Genomic DNA, 23810 nt, shown 5'->3' with positions numbered 1-23810 from the left:
GGCTCTGGCTGTGTGGCTGCGGTAGCGCTTTCCAGACCACATCAGCTGGAACAGTCCATGGTTGGGGTGATTGAAGTCCTTGATGATTTTTCTGGCTTTTTTGACGTACCGTCTCTCATAGTTATCCTGTATGGAGGGAAGCTCACATCCACAGATTTTTTGGGCTGTCCTCACGACTCTGCTCAGCGCTTTGAGGTTGAGGTCGGTGCAGCTCCCCCTCCAGGCGGTGATTTACACCGTCAGGACGCTCTCTGTTGTTCCACTGTAGAACACTTTCAGGATCTTGGGTGTCATGCCGAACTTCTTCAGCCTCCTGAGGTGGTAGAGGCGTTGTTGGGCCTTCTTTACCACATGATTTGTGTAAATGTCCCAGGTGAGTTTGTCGGTGATGTGAACACGAGGAACTTAAAACTGCTGACTCTGTCCACTGCAGCCCTGTCGATGGTAATGGGGTCCAGCTTCTCTCCCTTTCTCCTGTAGTCTATGACCAGCTCTTTGGTATTGTCCACGTTGAGAGAGAGGTTGTTCTCCTGGCACCAATTTGCCAGGTTGTCAACCTCCCTGTTTTGTCTGTAGGCATATTGGTGGTATCCAGGCTGAGCGGTAGGTTGCTGTTGAGCAGTGTCTTGATGTGCTTCTCAAAGCATTTGCTCAGTATGGCGGTGAGAGCAACTGGGCACCAGTCGTTGAGGCTTGTTACCGTGCTCTAATTTGGTACTGGCACAATGTGGGTTGATTTTCGGGACCCCGATCCATATGCTGTGGTGGGTTATGTCGTGGACCAAATGGACATACAATCTTCCAGATGGCGATCAAATAATTGGAATATTCTTTTTGGAATACCACCGACCACAGGACAATTTGACGTAAATTTCAGCTTGATCGTGCATAGTTTTCATACCCATCCCCCTGATCGGCGTGTGTTGTGGTAATAACGAATGCCGTTATTGGCAATCAATTCATCAGAAACGCCCCCCCCCCCCCCTCCCCCTTTCATGCATTCATGATTAAACATAATACCTATCATATGTATTTGATTTTTAAATAGTACCGTGTGTAGGGACGAAACTCTAATGGCTTTAGTATAATACACGTTGCAGGCTATAACCAGCCTCCCAGGAATTAGCCCGGATCATTTAGAAATTATACTCATTTTCACCACGGTATAAAACAGGAACGTATGGATGAAAAATGTATTTATTTTTTGCATCTTGAACAGAAGATAGTTACTGTCAAATGACCATGGTATTGTATCCATAGCTATAATATAAAATATAGATTTAGCTCTACAAACAACGTGATGCACAGTGAAACTATGTAATGAAAACTTGGCCGTGCTTAAACAGGATGGGGAATTCCAATGGCCCCGAATGAGTTAAGGGTGGGCGGTGCTTACTTCAGTTTCTGCCTATAGGCAGGTAGAAGCAGGATGGAAGAATGGTCTGACGGAGGAGGGGCTTGTACGACTTCCTGAATGGGCGGTAACGATGATCCAGGATGTTATTTCCCTGTGTCTTCACATCGATGTGCTGAAAGTATTTAGGTAATACTTCACTCAGAGATGCTTGGTTGAAATCTCCAGAAAAAATAAATGACGCACATCCTCCGTTCCTTGGTGCTGAGCCAAACTGTAAAAACAGTAGTACATGAAACAAAGTGGGGCTCGCAACTCACTTTTGATGCTCCAAGGTGTTTTAATTGTGACAAAAAATAGCAGATACAACGTTTCGACCCTTCCGGTCTTTTTCAAGTATGAACACAACAGAAAATTGCATCTTTTTTATACAGGAAATGAAATGAATAAATTAGCTATCAGCCCCACCTGGTGATCAGGGGCGGTACCAAGACTTGCATGATTTTCTTATACATTTTAGACATGATTTAGTAACAATTTATCCTTTACATTTGAATTTTTTTGAAAAATATTTTTTAGAGAAATATATATATATTAAACACAGTATTAGACATGATTTATTGCATCAATAGACAGCAGTGTGTAAAGTACTTTCTTTTGGACCCGGTCCAGGTCCTAGCCACTGAAAACAAAAAGGAAAAAACAAAGTAACACAGAATGAAGACTCTATTTATTGACTGTCTCCCTCTATTGTTTATTTACAAATATGGCCTAATGTCAAAGTCCTCATTGAGTCCTGCTGGTGCCATAGTTTTGAGGTAATGGATCCACCACACTTCTCTCCTCAGTAGGAGATTATCTATATCTCCCCCTCGTCTTGGAAGATGCACTCTCTCTATTCCAAGGTATCTTAATGATGAGACATTGTGGTGTGCCTTTTTGAAATGTAAAGCTACTGGGCTTTTTTCATCCCCATTCCGTATCGTACTCCTGTGTTCAGCAATACGTGTTTTTAAAGCATGTGTTGTCTTACCGACATATGTTTTACCACATGGGCACTTGAGCATATAGATTACATTGGTAATTTTACATGTTATTTTGCCTCTTATTTTGATCTCTTTCCCAGTTGATGGGTGATAGAAAAAAGTGCACTTTTCTGTAAAGTGACACTGAGCACACAAACCACAACGTCGGTTTCCATCTGGCAGGTCATCTAAAAAAGTGTGGTTTTTTAACCTGTTCCACCCGTGGTGAAAATCCGCCTAAAATATCTACCTAGGTAAATGGAATATTGCTCCACCTCTACAAGGCACATTTGCATATTCTTGGTATCTAGCTACATCTATGGACCTCAGGGAATGTATTCACAGTGTCAGAAATATTGTGTCTATTACTAGGCTTGCTTAAATTGTGATGAAACAAAGGAGAATATGAATTACCGTATGATTTTTCTTTGCGTCTTTGACAGTGAATAACACCATGCTAATAATGCCCAAACATAAAAAGTACCTTCTTGAGATCATGTGTACAAAAAATCGAAGGAAATTAATAAAGGTAAGATGATTAAACAGAAGGATCTGTAGATACAGTACTGAATTCTCCCATCCAGGCCAATGCAATTTGAAATATTATAGAATATAGAATAGGATGCTTATAAATTACCTTATTATAGCCAATTCGCACATTTATATATATACTAGAGCTGGGCATAGATACATTTTTTTAATCTACCTGCAATACTGGAATTGATCTAGATTAATCTAGATTAAAATGGCTAAAAAAAAAACATTCAAAATATGTGTGTTCTACCCAAATAATGACCAGAGGAGGATATTTATCCTCTCCTCTTCATCTGAGGAGTCACTAGCTGTTCTATCTCCTTGTTCAACAGCATGAACATGTCTCTTCTTTTTGTAATTTCCAGTGTTTCTTTTAAAACCAGATTTATCGTAATTTTCTGTGCCCTTCCTTTGATGCCATTAACATTGTTACACTCTCTGTCAGTAGTTTCTTCTGTGCACCTTCATTTCTTAATCCACACACAAACCTGTCTCTCAATGTGTCTTTTAGTGAATCTCTGAATTCACAATGCTGCTGACTGGTTGCTCACACACAGACTGCTGCAGAAGCAGGTTTCTCAACAAATTCAGTGCAAGCTCCAGTTCCATGAATGAATGAATGAAAACTATTTAACAGATTGCAGAATGGGTACAGTACAGTACAGCTCAATACACACAATTGTTAAGGGGATGCAGACCAGAGAAAGACGTTTGTCTTGTTTACATCAGGGTCTCCCATTTTCATTTCATATTGCTCCACATTGTCATCAAACGGTCCAATATTTCCAAAATAACAATATTTTCTTCAGACTGACTGCTCACACACACACACTGCTTCTGCAGACTGACTGCTCACACACTGCTTCTGCAGACTGACTGCTCACACACTGCTTCTGAAGACTTTGTCCTCTTCAATTCCATTAGCTATAATGAAGTAATCAAAACGCTCAGTTTAACAGTTCCATTGCTCCACATTGTCATAAAACGGTCCAATATTTCCAATAACCCAAGCCATTTCTGTTGTAAACACTCGCGATAGTCCAGTCGATCCTTCCTTTAGTGTGTAAAGTGGATTTCCTCCTCTTGTAGATGTTTGCAAGTGCCGCCCGATCAACGTGAGCTAACATGCTAACTCGCTAAGCTAACGTTAATAATGTAAACAAAGCTCTCAACGGACTTCTTCTTTCTTGCATTGCGCAGATTCGGACGTCCTCATCGCCGAAATGTGTTATATCCTGAGGACTTCTTAACCTCACCTGTATAACAATGATTACCGGACCACTACTTTAGTTTAACACATTATTCTGACTACAGCTCCGGTACATACGTGCAATCACTTCCGGGTACCACAGCAGTGAACTACGGCAAGTATTTAAGGACAATACAGACCCAACGTTGAGAAAAAGATTAACGGCATCAATTATATTATCGCGCGATACTAGTCTCGCGTTAACGCAGCACGTTAACGGCCCAGCTCTAATATATACACATATTATCTTTCAAATGCCCGAGTTCAATTTGGATTTAGTATCACCAGGCGTGCATAAGAACAGATAATGATATCTACTGTAATTTACTGTACTTTTTTATTTTCACCACAGTGCAACCATTTTGAAACTAATTTCAGATATAATTGTTGCTACATGCTAACAATAAGGAGGAGAAACTAACTGCGTTTCAATATTTGTCAAAAACGTTACCTTTTGTGGCTTATTATCCCGAATAATAACAGTTATTGATATAATTCATTCAGAACGCTGAACTTTGAACCTCCATAGAATCTGCCAGGAAGTGTAGTTCGGAAAAATTCCAACACTGAGCTATAGATGCCCTCCACAAAATGGCCGCAAAAAGACTACAATTCCCATGGTTCAAAATGTCCAAAATGGTCACCGTCTCGCAATAGACTTCAGTAAATCGAAAACTTTAAACTATCAAATAGCACTTTTAACCTATTGCTAAACTAACGTATTGATGATCATATACATTCTACATGTTTTTGTGACATGTGATGTTAATACTTGAAAACGTTTGATAAAGAAATCGCAACTTATATGCAACAATCTGAAAAATATTGATTTATTCATTTTGGGGGTCGGTACCGGTCTCGTCGGGTGGAAGAGGTTAAGAGGCAGGTCTGATTTGACCACAATGTCTCTGATGTTATGTGCTCTCCTGTATACTAGTCTAGGGAGGATCTGAAAAGATTTATCCAATGTTGGATCAGAACTGAGATGCCAATGTTTTTTATAGTTTGCTTAAAAAGGTTGCCTAGAGGTCAGTGGCGTTGCGCAATATTTTGGGGCTCCCCCGCAGGTCGGACCATGGGGCCCCGCCCCCTCCCCTAAATCAATAATAGAGTACATGGGATAGACATCGCGGCCACTTTTTAAAATTTTTATTTTTTCAGGCATCTTTTGTAAACAGTATAGGTCAGTAGGAACTTTCTGTATAAAGATGCATCTGATTTAAACAGTATAGGGTCAGTAGGAACTTTCTGTATAAAGATGCATCTGATTTAAACAGTATAGGCCAGTAGGAACTTTCTGTATAAAGATGCATCTGATTTAAACAGTATAGGGTCAGTAGGAACTTTCTGTATAAAGATGCATCTGATTTAAACAGTATAGGGTCAGTAGGAACTTTCTGTATAAAGATGCATCTGATTTAAACAGTATAGGGTCAGTAGGAACTTTCTGTATAAAGATGCATCTGATTTAAACAGTATAGGGTCAGTAGGAACTTTCTGTATAAAGATGCATCTGATTTAAACAGTATAGGGTCAGTAGGAACTTTCTGTATAAAGATGCATCTGATTTAAACAGTATATGGTCAGTAGGAACTTTCTGTATAAAGATGCATCTGATTTAAACAGTATAGGGTCAGTAGGAACTTTCTGTATTTGCATCTGATTTAAACAGTATAGGTCAGTAGGAACTTTCTGTATAAAGATGCATCTGATTTAAACAGTATAGGTCAGTAGGAACTTTCTGTATAAAGATGCATCTGATTTAAACAGTATAGGGTCAGTAGGAACTTTCTTTATAAAGATGCATCTGATTTAAACAGCATAGGTCAGTAGGAACTTTCTGTATTTGCATCTGATTTAAACAGTATAGGGTCAGTAGGAACTTTCTGTATAAAGATGCATCTGATTTAAACAGTATAGGGTCAGTAGGAACTTTCTGTATAAAGATGCATCTGATTTAAACAGTATAGGGTCAGTAGGAACTTTCTGTATTTGCATCTGATTTAAACAGTATAGGGTCAGTAGGAACTTTCTGTATAAAGATACATCTGATTTAAACAGTAAGGTAAGTAGGAACTGTATAATAATATACATCTGATTTAAACATCATTGACAAATACAAACAAGTGGCTGTGTGTTTTTTGTAACATGAAGGTATATATTGTAGAACGCTATCATCATTGGAGTTCACACAACGGAACAGTTCACATATAACATTCTGTATAAAAGAAAAGTAGCCTCCAAAAAACAAACAAAACACATCCTATAGGCTACATAGAGGATGCAATCAGGAGCTGCTTTGTAGGACTATTATTTTATATGAGCGCGTCTCCTGGCATTCTTCTGCGCAAAGTCCTGTAATGAATATACTGCCCGCGCGTCGGCTCTCAATACTAAGGACTGCTAACTCAGACAGTCTCTCTTGCGACATTGTGCTTCTCAAATAGGTCTTTATTAATTTAAGTTTTGAGAAAGATCTCTCAGCACTGGCAACAGTCACGGGTATAGTTAAAAACAATTTCAGTGCTGTGGCAACATCGGGGATACTTGGCAAAATGGACTGATTTTCAATGAGCAGGGTTTGTGCAAGGTCTTTGATTGTTCCACGCTCAATTTTCTTTATAGTAGGCCTAAGAGCATTACGGAGGGACAGGATCTGGAAAGGAAACTCGGCTGACGGGTCGTCTTTATACTGGCCTGATAAAGCACTTGCGGACTCAGACAGATCCGTCTGTTGCGAGCAAAAGTTTGCGGGGAAGCAGAAAAGAAAATCGCTGTGCAACTTCGCTCATTCCAACAAATATATTTTTGAGTTGGGCAACGACAATATCGATATTTGCGTAAAATACTGCCACTCTAAAATGCTCCCCTGCGTCTTGGAGCCGCTGGTCCCCGCAAAGCTCTGAAAAGTGCCTCTTTGTGCGCCTTGCGCGTCTGTCTTTGAAGAGACTGTGTACACCCCATGATGATGCTAGCTCTTGCGCGTGCGCTTTTAAGCCATCAAACTCTCCTCTGAGTTGGGCAAGTGTGTCGGTTGCGTTACCAAGCTTTGCTGTCGCCTGTAACAGGTCCACGTATTTGCGCTGGCGATAATTATAATGATACACTGTTGTACTACAGCGTACACATGACGGGGACGGGGTGCCTAGCAACATAGCAGGGAGGGGGGGGGCCCCGCCCTGTTCCCGCGTTACGAAATCTACACACTGTATAGGTTGTGCAGAGGTAGTTTTGTTTGTTGTAGATTGTAAGCAATCTTCTTGGGTTTTATGGCCTACTTTCAAAGCTGCTTTTTCTACAATGTCCTGTGTGTACCCTCTGGTTTTAAACATCGTCTTTAAAGTATCTGTCTGGTCCTGAAAAAACTCATCTGTACTACAGATTCTACAGATCCTGTAGAACTGGCTGATAGGTAAACTGTTTTAAATTTTTATTTAATTTTTTTTTATCTCCAACCAAGATGAAAGCAGCCTCTGGGTATTTACCTTCTTTATGGCTGATTGTTCTGGCCATGTCTCCGTCAAACATATGATGTTGCAGTCCCTCGTTTCTTGTTGGAATGATATCCTTGCTCTTAGCTCGCACAGTTTATTATCCAGATAGTGTACATTGGCAAGCAGAATGCTGGGAGGCGGGGGGCTATTGGCTCGCTTTCTCAGTCTCACCAGGAGGCCGGCTCTGCATCCCCGCTTTCTGCGTCTCTTTGACCTCGGCAGCACTGCGTTGAACGGGTCTGCTACAGTTCGTATGAACAACGGATCTTTGTGTAAAAACTCCAGTTTTGGAGTGATCGTCAAATCTTGTATGTCCAGTAGTGCCTCTCTGTCATATCTATAAATGCTGGTCACCTTTTGTGTAAAAACATTACTAAAAAACATCATAACTAAAAGAGTTTCTAGGTCGATAAGGAGCGCACAACACATCTTACTTACTTATGTGGCGCCATCTTACTTACTGTCCAATGGAGAATGAACAGTCACCCCATGCTATGTGTCCAGTGGAGAATGAACAGTCACCTCATGCTATGTGTCCAGTGGAGAATGAACAGTCACCTCATGCTATGTGTCCAGTGGAGAATGAACAGTCACCTCATGCTATCTGTCCAGTGGAGAATGAACCTCTGTAATTTCACTGTAAGGCACGGTTCCTCAGGTCTTAAAGCATAAATCTATACATGGCCTTAGACTGCCAGTTTATAAACCTCTTATAAATCTCTTTATTTGAATGTTTCTTTCTCTCTCTGTTCCCCAGATCCATCCCCTGTCCTGCTGCCCGGCAACCAATAGAGACATGGAGGAATTAAGACGTCATTCCTGTGACCAGTGTGGGAAGAGCTTCAAGACAAAGTTGCAGCTTAAAAGTCACCACGTGGTACACACAGGAGAGAAACCTTACTGCTGTGACCAGTGTGAGAAGAGCTTCAAGAGAAGGGCAGAGCTTAAACAACACCACATGGTACACACAGGAGAGAAACCTTACTGCTGTGACCAGTGTGGTATGAGCTTCAAGAGGAAGGCAGCGCTTAAACAACACCACATGGTACACACAGAAGCGAAACCTTACTGCTGTGACCAGTGTGGTATGAGCTTCAAGAGAAAGGCAGAACTTAAAAGTCACCACATGATACACACAGGAGAGAAACCTTACTGCTGTGGCCAGTGTGGCATGAGCTTCAAGACAAAGACAAACCTAAAAATACACCACATGATACACACAGGAGAGAAACCTTACTGCTGTGACCAGTGTGGTATGAGCTTCAAGACAAAGTTTGAGCTTAAACAACACCACATGGTACACACAGGAGAGAAACTTTACTGTTGTGACCAGTGTGACATGAGCTTCAAGACAAAGGCACATCTTAAACTACACCACATGGTACACACAGGAGAGAAACCTTACTGCTGTGCCCAGTGTGGGGAGAGCTTCAAGACAAAGTCAGATCTTAAAATACACCACATGATACACACAGGAGAGAAACCTTACTGCTGTGACCAGTGTGACATGAGCTTCAAGAGAAAGGCAGAACTTAAAAGTCACAACATGGTACACACAGGAGAGAAACCTTACTGCTGTGACCAGTGTGGGAAGAGCTTCAAGAGAAAGGCAAAACTTAAACACCACAGACGGCGGAGGCAGCCAGGCAAGGTGCCAACCTGCTTAACCGGAGCAGTTAGGGGTTATATGTCTTGCTCAAGGACACTTCGACACACTGCCCGGGACGAGCTGGAATCGAACCAGGAACCTTCTGATTACCAGACGACCGCTCTACCTCCTGAGCCACTGTTTATGCAGGTGATTATATCACTGTAATGATGTGTTTTGATCTAAATCAAGATCCGTGGTCCGAGGTATTAAGAATAGAAATCGGAATTAGGCTTGGGCGGTATCCTTATTTTCAAACCGGCAAACCTTTATGTTATAATACCCCGGTGCACGGTATTTGACATATGACTTTCATTTTCATCAGCGGGGGGGGGGGGGGGGGGGGGGGGGTTTACGTGTTACCAAGTAAACAAATCATCGTCAGCTCTCAGAATGGTAGTCCCGTCCCGCACCGGTAGAAGCCTGCACCGTTTTAGCGTTAGCATCTAGCCTATAGCCATGGCAGACTATTTGATTCCTTAAGGGCTAGAAATTGCCTGGGTTTTGGTCATATGCTCCCGAAATGCTCCCGTTGTTTGGCTACTTCTATGTGCAGTGAAAACTACTCGAATGCTTTATAACCTAGTCATTGATTTAGTTCAGGGTAATCTAAGATTAGCCGCAGAGCTAACGCTACTTAACGTGAGCTAACGCTAGTTATTCAAGCTCAGTAGCTCACAGAGAGAGATAAACAGCTGACAGCGGATAGTACAGGACGGTACAAATACAATAAAAAGGCGGGTGGGGGCTGTTGTGTAAACCTTGTACTCTTTAGTTCACATAATTATAATAAGAGACGGATTGCCCCACAACAACACTGCTCTTGTCACAACGCTTTACGGTATTTTCACAGCACTGTCGCAACATTACCGTAAAACGTGAACACCGCTGTGACCCACTCGCTCCACTAGAGCGGTCTCGCCCTCTGCTGGCGCGTGTGTGCACTACACTCAGTGTGTGCACTACACTCAAAACTCCGTTTCACTGTTATAGAAACTGAAGCGCATCTGTGATTTTGACGGTGACGGACGGTATTGAAAATCAATACCGTAGGTATTTCTAAATACCCTGGTATACCTTAATACCGTCATACCGCCCAAGCCTAATCGGAATGCGAATATTGAGATGAATATCCGAATGATTAGGAGACAATTCCTAAAGACAAGTTCAATAAGGTTGTCTATTATAGTATGGATCCATACAGTTTGAGAAATAAAAATGCTCTTTCGTTAGTAAAAGAGTCGGGAAGAAGGGTGGCGAAGAGGAGAGGATAAAGAGCAGAGGATATAAGAGACTGTAACACAGTGTACATGTTTTATATCTCTCACAGACAAAGTCATATTACTTGATACATATTTAACATGTAAATTCTGATGTATAAGTTCTCATGATGCATCTACTGTGTCTCGACTATGTCCATATTAGTCCATAAGGTACATCTCCCTTCGCTGATTATATATCATAGGCCGTTTACATTATAGTGTCAGAAGCAGATACTGAGCAGAGACAGGAGCTATAGAGTGACTGAGAACATTGTGTACAGAATATGTTCATGTAAGGATGTGTGAATAATATTTCCTCCTAACATTCACATTGTAGGAGTCATACAGTATCATATTTACCAACTGAAGTTAAATATGACTATTCTCTATATTTACTAACTGAAGTTAAATATCACTTCTCTATATGTACTAACTGACGTTAAATATGACTATTCTTTATATTTACTAACTGAGGTTAAATCTTGACAATCTTTTATATTTACTAACAGGTTAAATATGACTATTCTCTATATTTACTAACTGAGGTTAAATCTTGACTTCTTTATATCTACTAACTGAGTTTAAATATGACTATTCTCTATTTACTAACTGAGATTAAATATCACTATCATCTATATTTACTAATATCATTTATATTTATTAAATATGACCATTTATATTTACTAACTGAAGTTATATCTGACTATTCTCTAGTATATATATATCACATTCACACTCCAAGTGAGTTAGATTAACTTCACAACTGCAAATATACCCTACCTGCAGTATTTTAGCCTGGTATCACCCTCAGTACCTGCAGTATTTTAGCCTGGTATCACCTTCAGTACCTGCAGTATTTTAGCCTGGTATCACCCTCAGTACCTGCAGTATTTTAGCCTGGTATCACCCTCAGTACCTGCAGTATTTTACCCTGGTATCACCCTCGGTACCTGCAGTATTTTAGCCTGGTATCACCCTCAGTACCTGCAGTATTTTAGCCTGGTATCATCCTCAGTACCTGCTGTATTTTAGCCTGGTATCACCCTCAGTACCTGCAGTATTTTAGCCTGGTATCACCCTCAGTACCTGCAGTATTTTACCCTGGTATCACCCTCAGTACCTGCTGTATTTTTGCCTGGTATCACCCTCAGTACCTGCAGTATTTTACCCTGGTATCACCCTCAGTACCTGCAGTATTTTAGCCTGGTATCACCCTCAGTACCTGCAGTATTTTTGCCTGGTATCACCCTCAGTACCTGCAGTATTTTACCCTGGTATCACCCTCGGTACCTGCAGTATTTTAGCCTGGTATCACCCTCACTACCTGCAGTATTTTAGCCTGGTATCACCCTCAGTACATGCTGTATTTTAGCCTGGTATCACCCTCAGTGCCTGCAGTATTTTAGCCTGGTATCGCCCTCAGTACCAGGGCTGTACAGTGCGATGATCTCGTCGCAAATTGCCCCTTAATTTGGCCGTTGCGAGTTGGAAATATTATTTGGGAGCAACGTTGCGAGTTGTGATTTCAACCCTTCATTCGCATTTCACTCCTAAATTAATCCATACAAATTGGATACATTTAAAAAAAAAAAACATTAGCCTACAACCAAGGCTGTACAGTGCGACACAATGTCGTGGTGCTATGAAAGAATCTGTCGGCAATGAATGAACTTACTGCGATCACCGATAGCCTGAGTGAAAAAAAAGATTTGCGTGTGGAGTGAATCTGGGTCACGCTATATACTTGGAACTTGTAGTCTATCGTGCGATTAAAGACCATGTCCCTATCTGCATAGTCTATACATCCAACACCAAATCCCATAATTCCTAGCGAAACGAAACTGAATGTGGCCGCTTCCTTTAAATAATAATATGGCTCTTGCTCCGCAAGAACAACGGAGTGGATAATGGATATCAGTCCATTTTATGACAACCACGTCCGATGTGGAGAGATGATAAGATGATGATGATTGACGTGATGATGTGATGATTGATTGACGGGGACACGGAAACTTCTAACGTTCAGGATCAGCCATGCATTACGTGAGTACCCCACTATTAGGACGTGAAATACTGTCTACTTAAATTGACACCGCGGATCAATAAAGTATCAACCTATCTATCTAATAATGAGACAATATGCAAATAAGATAATACTAATAATTGTCGGTTCCCCGTATATGAAATGAAATGACTGCTGGTAAAATCACTGTTTATTTCTCGTTTTGCATAGTATTACATTCCACTTCTATAAACAATCAAAGTCCTACCGTAAGAGCCTCATACGGGTCAATTAAACCTTTTTTATTAGTCTTTCCTTCGAGCTAAGTTGGACTGAACATTTCACTGTCAAAAGTGCAAATGTAAATAAGGTTGCGTTGCAACAGTTTTCAAAATAAAGGTCATATATACAAATACCTCTCAATTCTTATTAAAAAAAAGTCCCGGATATACATAAACATTAATTGGCATAGATCTCTATAAACGGCCCAACACATTGATCACTTTAGGCACACACTGAAACCAGTAACATCACAAATATGAAGCAGGTAATTACCCATACAAATAATAAACCTTTCATGGGGTTATTTACAATAATAATAATTCATTTGATTTCTAAAGCACTTTTCATTGTGAAACAAATGTATGCAGAGTTTCTTCTCCTCCTGATTAATGGTGTGTGTGTGTTGTGATGATCTCATTCAAGGAGCACTACACAAGCGCGCGCGCACACACACACACAGTTTGTTGTTTTTGTTCTATTAGTGATTTACACACTCTCAGTTGGTTCATTATAAAAGATACAAACCTGAAAACAAACGCACTTAAATGTTAAATAAAAGGACCACAGTAATGAGGCAGGAGGAACATATTTTTTTAATAATGGTAAAATTGTTATTTAAAAATGTGCCCCTAAAAAATATTTTTTGCCCCTAAATTTCTCATTTAGGGGCAAGTGTGCCCCTAGTGAAAAAGCTTAGCGTACAGCCCTGAGTACCTGCAGTATTTTAGCCTGGTATCACCCTCAGTACCTGCAGTATTTTAGCCTGGTATCACCCTCAGTACCTGCAGTATTTTAGCCTGGTATCACCCTCAGTACCTGCAGTATTTTAGCCTGGTATCACCCTCAGTACCTGCAGTATTTTAGCCTGGTATCACCCTCAGTACCTGCAGTATTTTAGCCTGGTATCACCCTCAGTACCTGCAGTATTTTAGCCTGGTATCACCTTCAGTACTGGCATCAGTATCTGTGTATCCACATCAGAATGCATGGGACATGTGAATCAGAGATATGAGCCTATAACGTACTGAATCTTCTAAACATGCACTCTTTAACTCTTCACAGTGTGAAAGTGCGGTCAAGACTGAAGCTTCACTTAAAGAGCAAGGGTTGGAACATGAAGATCTGCAACGTGAACAATCCATAGATCAAGACTCCACCTCAAAACTAGCAGCGGCGTCTCCCTCCACTGACATAGAGGTGTTCGACTCTCTAGACGGGTTCCTAAAGGCCAAGAACATCAATTATGCTCACTGTCCCATTTTCTCTGGCCCAGAGGAGGAGGACGGCGACATTGAGACCGGGGATCAGAACCCGAGGCCACAGGTGACACCTTCATGTGAAACTGAGTCTGAGCCTGAACATGATGGGGAGCTAAGTACCTCTGAAACTGAACACAGTTCTGATTACTCAACATCTTCACCAAAATATCACTATTTAACGCTGTCCAAAAGGTTTTCCAAAAAGCTTCCGAAAAGCTTCCGAAGAGCTCCCTCCAAGTCCGATTGTAAGGAGGAAGAAGGCGAGGACACGTCAGATGTATTGCAGAGTCATCCGTTACCCGAGTCTGACTCCACACATGATCAAGGTTGAAAGAAAGTGTTCTTTTCAGCGACTGTTTATTACTGTTATCAATATTGTCAGAACAGTAATATGTTTGTAGTAGTGCTGTCAGTTTATCGCGTTAATTAGATTAATTAATTACACAGTAAATTATCGCGTTATGATTTTCTATTTTTTTTCATTCATTCCATAATAACGTAGAATACACATTTACAGACTTTTTTAAAAAATATATGTCCATTTGCATGTTCTTGGTATCTGATTCTAGGGACATCTATGGATCTCAGGGAATGTATTCCCAGTGTCAGAAATACTGTCTGTTACTAGGCTTGAGTCAATTGTAATGAACCAAATGAGAATATCAATAATTTTTTTTATTATCTTTGACTGTGAATAACACCATGCTCAAATTGACCAGACCTGAAAAATCTAAGCAAATTAATAGATGGAAGATGATTAAACAGAAGGTTTTGTAGATACAGTACTGAATTCTGCCATCCGGACACATGCAATTTGAAATATGATTATAGAATATCAGGTATAAAATGGTTATGCGATTAATTAATTACAAATCCTGTAATTAATTAGATAAAAAAATGTTATTGTCTGACAGCACTAGTTTGTAGGTGAAGTATTTACCTTGTTTAAAGGTACTATAGATAATCCTTATGTAAAGTAATCATTACAAATATATAGGCTACATCCACAGAGCTTTTAGAAAGGTGCAGAATAAATGTATTGCTTTTCCCCCAGAAAAGTATTGGTTAATGGATTTATCATTAAAAACTAATTGTGGGTACAAAATGAATGTTGCAGCAGGCATGTATCCCCTCTCGACTTCCCATTTCTCCACGTGGAATACACCTGATAAATGACATGCTGGTGCTCTAGTGCGACACCTTGTGGCTGAATGTTATATATAACACCAGCCAGGTGCTACAACCAGGAAATACCCAAGAAAGTTTGTCATAATCCATGCACATAATTCCTTTTTTTCCCCAGGTAATCTCTTGGTTACAACAAGATTGTAACAGTAATGCATTTTTATAGTTTATACGTGACAAGGCTTTCATTTTGGGTAAACAGAGTTTGTTTATCATGGCAACTTGTGGCCGGCCCTGTAGTGGTCTGAAAATAGTTACTGCATCTTAAAGGTTTACAAAATAATAAAAAATGAATGTGTTAATTTTGACAGTCCTAGGAAATATATGAGTGACAATTCAAATGTAAATAATTCATCATATTTGATTGATCTAATATTTTTTTCGGGTGAGAATATCCAGCCGCTTTTAGGTCGCTTTCACACACGGGCTGTTTGGTCCGGACTTTCGGACCAGAATTCGATAGTCCGAACCAAATATAGGAAGTGATTATTATTACCACTGCTCGCAGCACTCACTGCAAAACAAGCACACTGCATCTAATCTCTCTATCTATCTATCTATCTATCTATCTATCTATCTATCTATCTATCTATCTATCTATCTATCTATCTATATATCTGTGCATCTTGGGAAGAAGGAAGAAAAAACGCGGCTTATTATATTATTAATAAAACAGCTGCTTGTGGGCACTCATAAAAACACTGTGGTCTACAAGTTGTTTAGCGAGAGGATGGTGGTAATGTGCTTCAATAGAACAATGGATCAATGCCATGTCAAAACTCACCTCCGCTGACCACGGCTCGCAGACAGTCCACACACAGACACACACACACGGGCTCACAGCCACACACACATTTCCACTGTCCAATAGACAAGCGCCCTTTTTGACCGCGTGACATTGTTCAGAAGGACTCGGTCCGCCTCACAGATTCCTATGTGAACGCAGGCGAACCAAATGAAGAATGCAACAATGTTGCAACTTCACCCCCAGAACCGCACCGAGTCCACCAAAACTATATGTGAAAGCGACCTTAGAGGTCATCACATCTGAGATGAAGAAATAAAAAAGAATGGTTTGATAGAAACAAATTATCATTGAACTTGAGCAAAACTAAAATTATGTTATTTGGAAACTGTAGATTAAATACTCAAGTACAAGTTAAAATAAATGATATGATTATTGAAAGTCTATGAAAATAAATTCCTAGGTGTAATAATAGACCATAAAATCTGTTGGAAACCTCACATAAAACATGTCCAATCTAAACTGTCAAGAAGCATTTCAGTCATGAGTAAAGTAAAGCACATTCTGGATAGAAAATCACTCTACATTCTCTACTGTTCACTAGTTTTACCATATTTAAATGACTGTGCTGGGGAAACGATTATAAGTCTACACTACAACCACTTTTTATACTAAAAAAAAAGGGCCATAAGGATAGTTCACATTGCAGGTTATCGTGATCACACAAACATATTATTTTTAAAGTCAAAAACATTAAAGTTAAATGATCTTGTGCAATTTAAAACGGCACAATTAATGTATAAAGCAAAAAGTCATGTACTTCCAAGAAACATTCAAGAACTGTTCTTTGATAGGGAGGGGGGTTATAATCTGAGGGGAGAACTCAATTTAAAAGTGCTTAATGTACGCACTACCATGAGAAGACACTGCATCTCGATATGTGGAGTGAAACTGTGGAACAGTCTAAATGTGGTGCTAAAGCAATATCCAAACATGAGACAATTCAAACTGATGTATAAGGAAATGATGTTCACGAGGTACAGGGATGAAGAAGGGACTTGATATTCACGGGTGTTTACATTTTTATTTTATTTCTTTCATGTCTTACATGTATATATATATATATTTTTTTTTGCATATATATATATATTTTCTTTTATGTTTTAAAATAGTACACTCATTTGAGTAGTGGAAAAGGGGTAGGATTAAATAAGTGTATACTTCTTCCTACTCCTTTTCGAATATGTAGATTGAGTTGTGTTTTGCTTTTGTTATTGATTGTTTGTATTCATTGCATGTTCGAAATAAAGATATCAAATCAATTATTGTTCGGACCTTTGTTTCTTTTAAGATTTAAGATTAAGATTTGTTTATTAAGGACAATGCAAATTAATGAACATCATTTACATGTGTATGCATAACATCACAGCATGATAAGGACGTAAATATGCCGGGAATAGCACAGGGCTAATTTCCACCCGTAGTCCTAACATAAAACAAACACAAAACGGACCATACAACGTTCATTCATAAAAACTGACATCACTGACATGACCACACTAACATGACATTCAGTCAGTACAACATCACTAACATCCCTAATGAGTGCATATTTGGCTGTCTAACAGCCATTTCCTGAGTTGGCCCTTAAAAGTGGACAGGGTGGGACATTCCCTTAAGGGGACCGGAAGGCTGTTCCATGTTCCACTTCCCTTTATCGATAGACAATTTTTGCTGAAGGCGGTCTTTCTAAAATGGACCTCACAATCCCCTCTGGTGTTTGATCTAGTGGCTAATCCAGTGTTCCTTTTCTCGTGGATAAACTCCTTGAGAGGGGGAGGGGCTAATCTGTGCAGGCATTTATATACAAAGCAGGAACTTTTATAACGTCTGAGGTTTTCAAAATTTAAAATTTGATGCTTATCCAGGATTTTACAGTGGTGGTATGAGTACTGTTTCCTGTCATATACTTTCAATGCTCTGTTGTAGAGTTGTTCTATGGGTTTCATGGCTGTGGCCCCAGTAAATGACCAGTTTAGAAGGCAATATTCAATGTGAGAGAAGACCATACAGTGTAGGTATGTCTTTGCGGCTTCAAGTGTTGGGGAGGGCCGTATTTGTTTGAAGTTGGAAATGTTGAAGTTGATGGTGTTCCTCACTTTCTTTATGTGTTTCTTAAAGGTCAGGTTTGAGTCCAAGATGACCCCAAGGAATTTGAAGTGGGAAACAAGTTCTAGTTCTTCCTTCCTTCCCTCCTTCCTCAGGAACACATTGGACCGCTTGATGGTTTCTGGACGCTTGCTAAAGAACATGCACACAGTCTTTTTCGCATTAAGTAGGAGACAGGTGCTGTTTAGCCAGCATTGTACCTTTGTTTCTTTTCATAGGACACTGAGTGAAGGTTACAAGTGGAAAGATGGGAGACAGTCATGTGAAACAAAAGGTAAGACCTGCCATTTTGCTTGATAGGGTTCCTTCGTTGCTCTAATCATACACATTACTTCACCGCAATTCAGTTTCAGTTTATACTTCATTTGAACAGGGACAGCACACATTAATGAACATAAATGTAAATGTGTGGGGGAGCTCCAGTAGCTCACCGCGTACCTCGAGCGCTATTTCGGCGCCGGGGACAACCGTGCTCGTCACGGATCTGGGGTTTAGCGAGTTCGAATCCCGGACTGCAGCCGTGCCTTTCCCAGAGTGTCTTCCCCCCCATCTGTACCCCCATTCAGCCTGTTTCTGTCGGTCATTCTTGACCAGAGTAAAATGCGATAAACGCAAAAAAGAGCCAGCGGAATGGCCAAAGTTTAAAAAAAAAAAAAATTAAATGTGTGATACAGTGTTAGTCAAAGCAAATGTTCAACTGTTGTCCCTGGTCCTGTTGTTAAAGAGCAGCTAAAAAGACAGCATAACATATATGGCATACAGTTCATTAAGAACAGGTTAAAAACACATCATGCAAGATATGTACAGCAGACATGTACAGACAATGTATGTACAAACAATAATACGACATATTAGGTACATACGATCATACATGTACATGTAGGCAAGCAGACAGGGTTAGGGTAGGGTGCCCAATCGCGGGACAGTCCCGCTACAACAAAACAATGTCCCGCAATTCAAAGATTAAAAAAAAATATATTTATGTCTGGGTTTAACAAAAAGCCCCTTTCTACAGTAAAAAACTAAAAATTAAATAGATTTGTAAGGCCCGACAACACACATTAATGTCCCCATGGGCCGGACACGTCTTCTTTAAACAAATCAAGAAGAAACATCACAATTAATCAAAAACAAAACAAAAAACAACATGAAATCCAAAATAAAATGTAAAATAACCGTGACCCTGTACCATAATTATCATACATCTACTGTAGCAGTGGTGCGTGACCCTGTACCATAATTATCATACATCCAGCAGTGGTGCGTGATGACCCTGTACCATAATTATCGTACATCTAGCAGTGGTGCGTGACCCTGTACCATAATTATCATACATCTAGCAGTGGTGCATGACCCTGTACCATAATTATCGTACATCTAGCAGTGGTGCGTGACCCTGTACAATAATTATCGTACATCTAGCAGTGGTGCGTGACCCTGTACCATAATTATCGTACATCTAGCAGTGGTGCGTGACCCTGTACCATAATTATCATACATCTAGCAGTGGGGCGTGACCCTGTACCATAATTATTGTACATCTAGCAGTGGGGCGTGACCCTGTACCATAATTATCGTACATCTACTGTAGCAGTGGTGCGTGACCCTGTACCATAATTATCATACATCTAGCAGTGGTGCGTGACCCTGTACCATAATTATCATACATCTAGCAGTGGTGCGTGACCCTGTACCATAATTATCATACATCTAGCAGTGGTGCGTGACCCTGTACCATAATTATCATACATCTAGCAGTGGTGCGTGACCCTGTACCATAATTATCGTACATCTAGCAGTGGTGCGTGACCCTGTACCATAATTATCATACATCTAGCAGTGGTGCGTGACCCTGTACCATAATTATCGTACATCTAGCAGTGGTGCGTGACCCTGTACCATAATTATCATACATCTAGCAGTGGTGCGTGACCCTGTACCGTCAAACGGAATTCAGATCCAACTTTCAGACTGGACTCTGCAGATCAAATATGACTCCAGATCCAGCAATAGCATAGCAATCCTGTCGTTACAAATGTTGTCAGAAACATATTTTAGGTTCAATGCAAATTAGGTTCCATGAAAATAGAAGATTTATGTATCTTGTACATAAGCATCAAGATATCTTCACACGCACATTATTACCCACAGCGTGGCTGGAATTCTGAATGGCTGGTTTCACGAGGGACGGTTCTTGTCACAGCTGAACTACAGAAAAGCCACAATGCATATTTAAAGTGTTATTTTCTTTGTTAAAATAAGTGGTCTACATGTTAAAATAACAGCCATCACTGTGTTTTGGTCAGTAACATGGATTCGATTCGATTCAAATGTATTGTCATCATTATACAGCACAAGTACAGTACAACAAAAAGAAGTTTGGCATCCAACCAGAGTGCAAATGTAGCAGTAAAGTGCAACGGCAATATACAATGTACAGGTGGTTAACTGGGTACACAATATACATATTAGTAGTACTGAGTGTAGTGCTAATCAAATGTATGTACAGAGTTATATTATATATATATGAGAGAGACCGTATGACTACTACTGGCCAGCAGCGTAACTAGTAAGTCAAGAGTAGGATATATATAGATATAGTAAGGGACTGTGCAGGTAAGTACAGACAGGGTAGGTATATATGCGGTGAGAATAAATATATATATACGGTATATACAGAATTATAGTACATGCTATCATTCAGAGAGATGACCGCTGAGGGAAATAAGCTGTTCCTGAGTGCTGTGAACGTGGTTCAGAGTTCAGAGAGATGACCGCTGAGGGAAAGAAGCTGTTCCTGAGTCTGCTGTGAACGTGGTTCAGAGTTCAGAGAGATGACCGCTGAGGGAAAGAAGCTGTTCCTGAGTCTGCTGTGAACGTGGTTCAGAGTTCAGAGAGATGACCGCTGAGGGAAAGAAGCTGTTCCTGAGTCTGCTGTGAACGTGGTTCAGAGTTCAGAGAGATGACCGCTGAGGGAAAGAAGCTGTTCCTGAGTCTGCTGTGAACGTGGTTCAGAGTTCAGAGAGATGACCGCTGAGGGAAATAAGCTGTTCCTGAGTCTGCTTGACCTGGAGCGGAGGTTCCTGGAGCGTCTCCCGAAGGGGAGAACGTCAAACAGTCCATGATTGGGGTGAGAGGTGTCCTTGACAATGCTGCGTGCCTTCCTCAGACACCGCTTGTGGTGGATAGACTCAATAGTAGGGAGTGGTGTACCGGTGATGCTTTGTTCTCACCACCCTCTGCAGTGCCTTCCGGTCAGAGGCCGTGCAAAAGACGTGCCAGACTGTGATGCAGGTGGTGAGGATGCTTTCAATGGCACACTGGTAAAGGTTCACCAGGATCTGAGCGGACAGGTGGGCTTTCCTCAGTCTCCTCAGGAAGAAGAGGCGCTGGTGAGCCTTCTTGACCAGTGCTGAGGTGTTGAGGTTCCAAGAGAGGTCCTCGGAGATGTGGACGCTGGGTCTGGTCTTCCTGAAGTCCACCATGAGCTCCTTGGTCTTCTTGGTGTTGAGAGCCAGATTGTTGTCGGCACACCACGCCACCAGGTGCTGGACCTCCTCCCTATAGGCCAACTCATGGTTGTTTTTGATGAGGCCCACCACTGTTGTGTCATCTGCAAACTTAATTATGGGGTTGGTACCATGTACCATGGTAAAAACACTCTCAAAAAACACCTACGTGAGACTGCAATTCGAAACTAGCCCCTACAAATGTCCTAACCTAGTTGTACAGTAAATTACCAAGTAAGGCTTTGTCAGTATTCCAATGTACAGTGTAAAATGTGTGTGTGTCCCCTACCCAACCCCCTCCCCCCCCACCTCCAATGTACAGCCCTCACCCACCCACCCAACCCCACCCACCCAACCTCCTCCAATGTACAGTTTCTACGCCAAATGTATATACACTCTTTTTCTGGACACTTTTGTATCACAAACGGTACTGTATTTGCAAATCTGATATGTCATAAATGTATAGATGTAGCAGTACTGTCTATCTGTATGTCATGTATGTCATATTATGATGAATTGAAAATGGGGGACCCTGATGTAAACTAGACGAAAGTCTTTCTCTGGTCTGCATCCCCTTAACAATTGTATGTATTGAGCTGTACTGTACTGTACCCATTCTGCAATCTGTTAATAAACTTTTCAATCAATCAATCAATCAATAGGAGTGCAGTCGTGGGTGAAGAGGGAGTACAGGGAGTGGATTCGGCACACAGCCTTGCGGCACGCCGGTGTTCAGGGTGAGGGTGGAGGAGCTGAGATTAACCTAACAAACTGAGGTCTGTTCGTTAGGAAGTCTAGTATCCATGGTGTTGAATGCTGAGGTCTATGAACCGCATTCTCACATGGGTATTGCTCTCATCCAGGTGGGAGAGTGTAGCGCTGAGGAGATGGCGTCCTTCGTGCTCCCGTTCTCACGGTAGGCAGATTGGTGACTGTCCAGTGAGGGTGAGAGGCCAGATTTGAGGTGAGCCAGGACCAGCCTCTCAAAGCACTTCTTGATGATGGGGGGTGAGTGCAACGGGGCGGAAGTCATTAAGGCTCAAGGCAGAGATGTGTTTCGGCACTGGCACAATGGAGGTGGTTTTAAAACATGCTGGGACAACTGCCTGGGATAGTGACAGGTTGAATAGTGTCAGTTGCTCAGCGCACTTCAGGGCCAGCTGTGTGGGAGTCCAGGGTGTCCTGAGTGACAAACATACTCCAGTCCGTGTGGGAGTCCAGGGTGTCCTGAGTGGCAAACATACTCCAGTCTGTGTGGGAGTCCAGGGTGTCCTGAGTGGCAAACATACTCCAGTCTGTGTGGGAGTCCAGGGTGTCCTGAGTGGCAAACATACTCCAGTCTGTGTGGGAGTCCAGGGTGTCCTGAGTGACAAACATACTCCAGTCTGTGTGGGAGACCAGGGCGGCCTGAGTGTCAAACATACTCCAGTCCGTGTGTTGGAACAGCTGCTGCAGCTCAGAGTCTGTCCTCTCAGGCCATATTATGACTGTTCTGACTGAGGGCTTCACACGTTTGATGAGTGGGGGTTACTTTGGGAGCATCAACAAAGAGAGGTGGTCAGATGGTCCCAGGTGGAGGAGGGGAATAGATTTGTATGCATCAGCCTCTTGGTGTGACATGGTCTACTGTCCTGTCTCCTCAAAGGTTTTTATAGTTTTTTCCTCCACAGATATGGTCCTGGCAGTCCAAAATGTGGGACAGCATGGAATTGAAATCCCATTACTCATGTAAACATAATCATGCAGATCTGTGCCACAAGAAGTGAGATGGAAAAACGGCGTTCGACTTGTCTGAAGGAAAAACTGAAGCACATCACTCACTCCTATAGTTAAAGACTAGAATACTTTATTAAGAGTTTCCTGTTAAAGACGGAAATGACTAGTGCTGTTTTTTATTATTATTAGTAGTAGTAGTATTATATATATATTTCAATTATCTTATTATAATTTATTTGACCTGTAGCCCTTTATTTAGTTTTTAACTATAGGAACAAGTGATGGGTGCTGTTAGTGCTGGTTTTTAACTCCCATCCACTTTATCTTCCCAGTCTAGGGACCGGAGGTTGGCTGGAAACCTGGAGGCGGCCAGAAAG

At 41.1% G+C, this 23810-nt stretch overlaps 1 protein-coding gene across 1 annotated transcript in view; it reads left to right on the top strand.

The window, feature by feature from the left end:
• Nucleotides 1–9472, top strand: part of LOC311237250 (uncharacterized protein) — a gene marked incomplete at its 3' end in the record, with an annotated part of 31405 nt that extends 21933 nt beyond the window's left edge. Inside the window, exon 2 of the mRNA XM_084325057.1 lies at nucleotides 8414–9472. Within this exon, the coding sequence (XP_084181183.1) occupies nucleotides 8453–9472 (1020 nt within the window). The 5' untranslated portion in view covers nucleotides 8414–8452. The remainder of the gene's footprint in view (nucleotides 1–8413) is intronic.
• Between the last annotated feature and the right edge of the window lie 14338 nt (nucleotides 9473–23810).

Source organism: Notolepis coatsorum, assembly GCF_963971535.1.
Source record: "Notolepis coatsorum genome assembly, chromosome: 11".
NCBI lineage: Eukaryota > Metazoa > Chordata > Actinopteri > Aulopiformes > Paralepididae > Notolepis > Notolepis coatsorum.
This window is presented reverse-complemented; position numbering and strand designations above follow the sequence as displayed.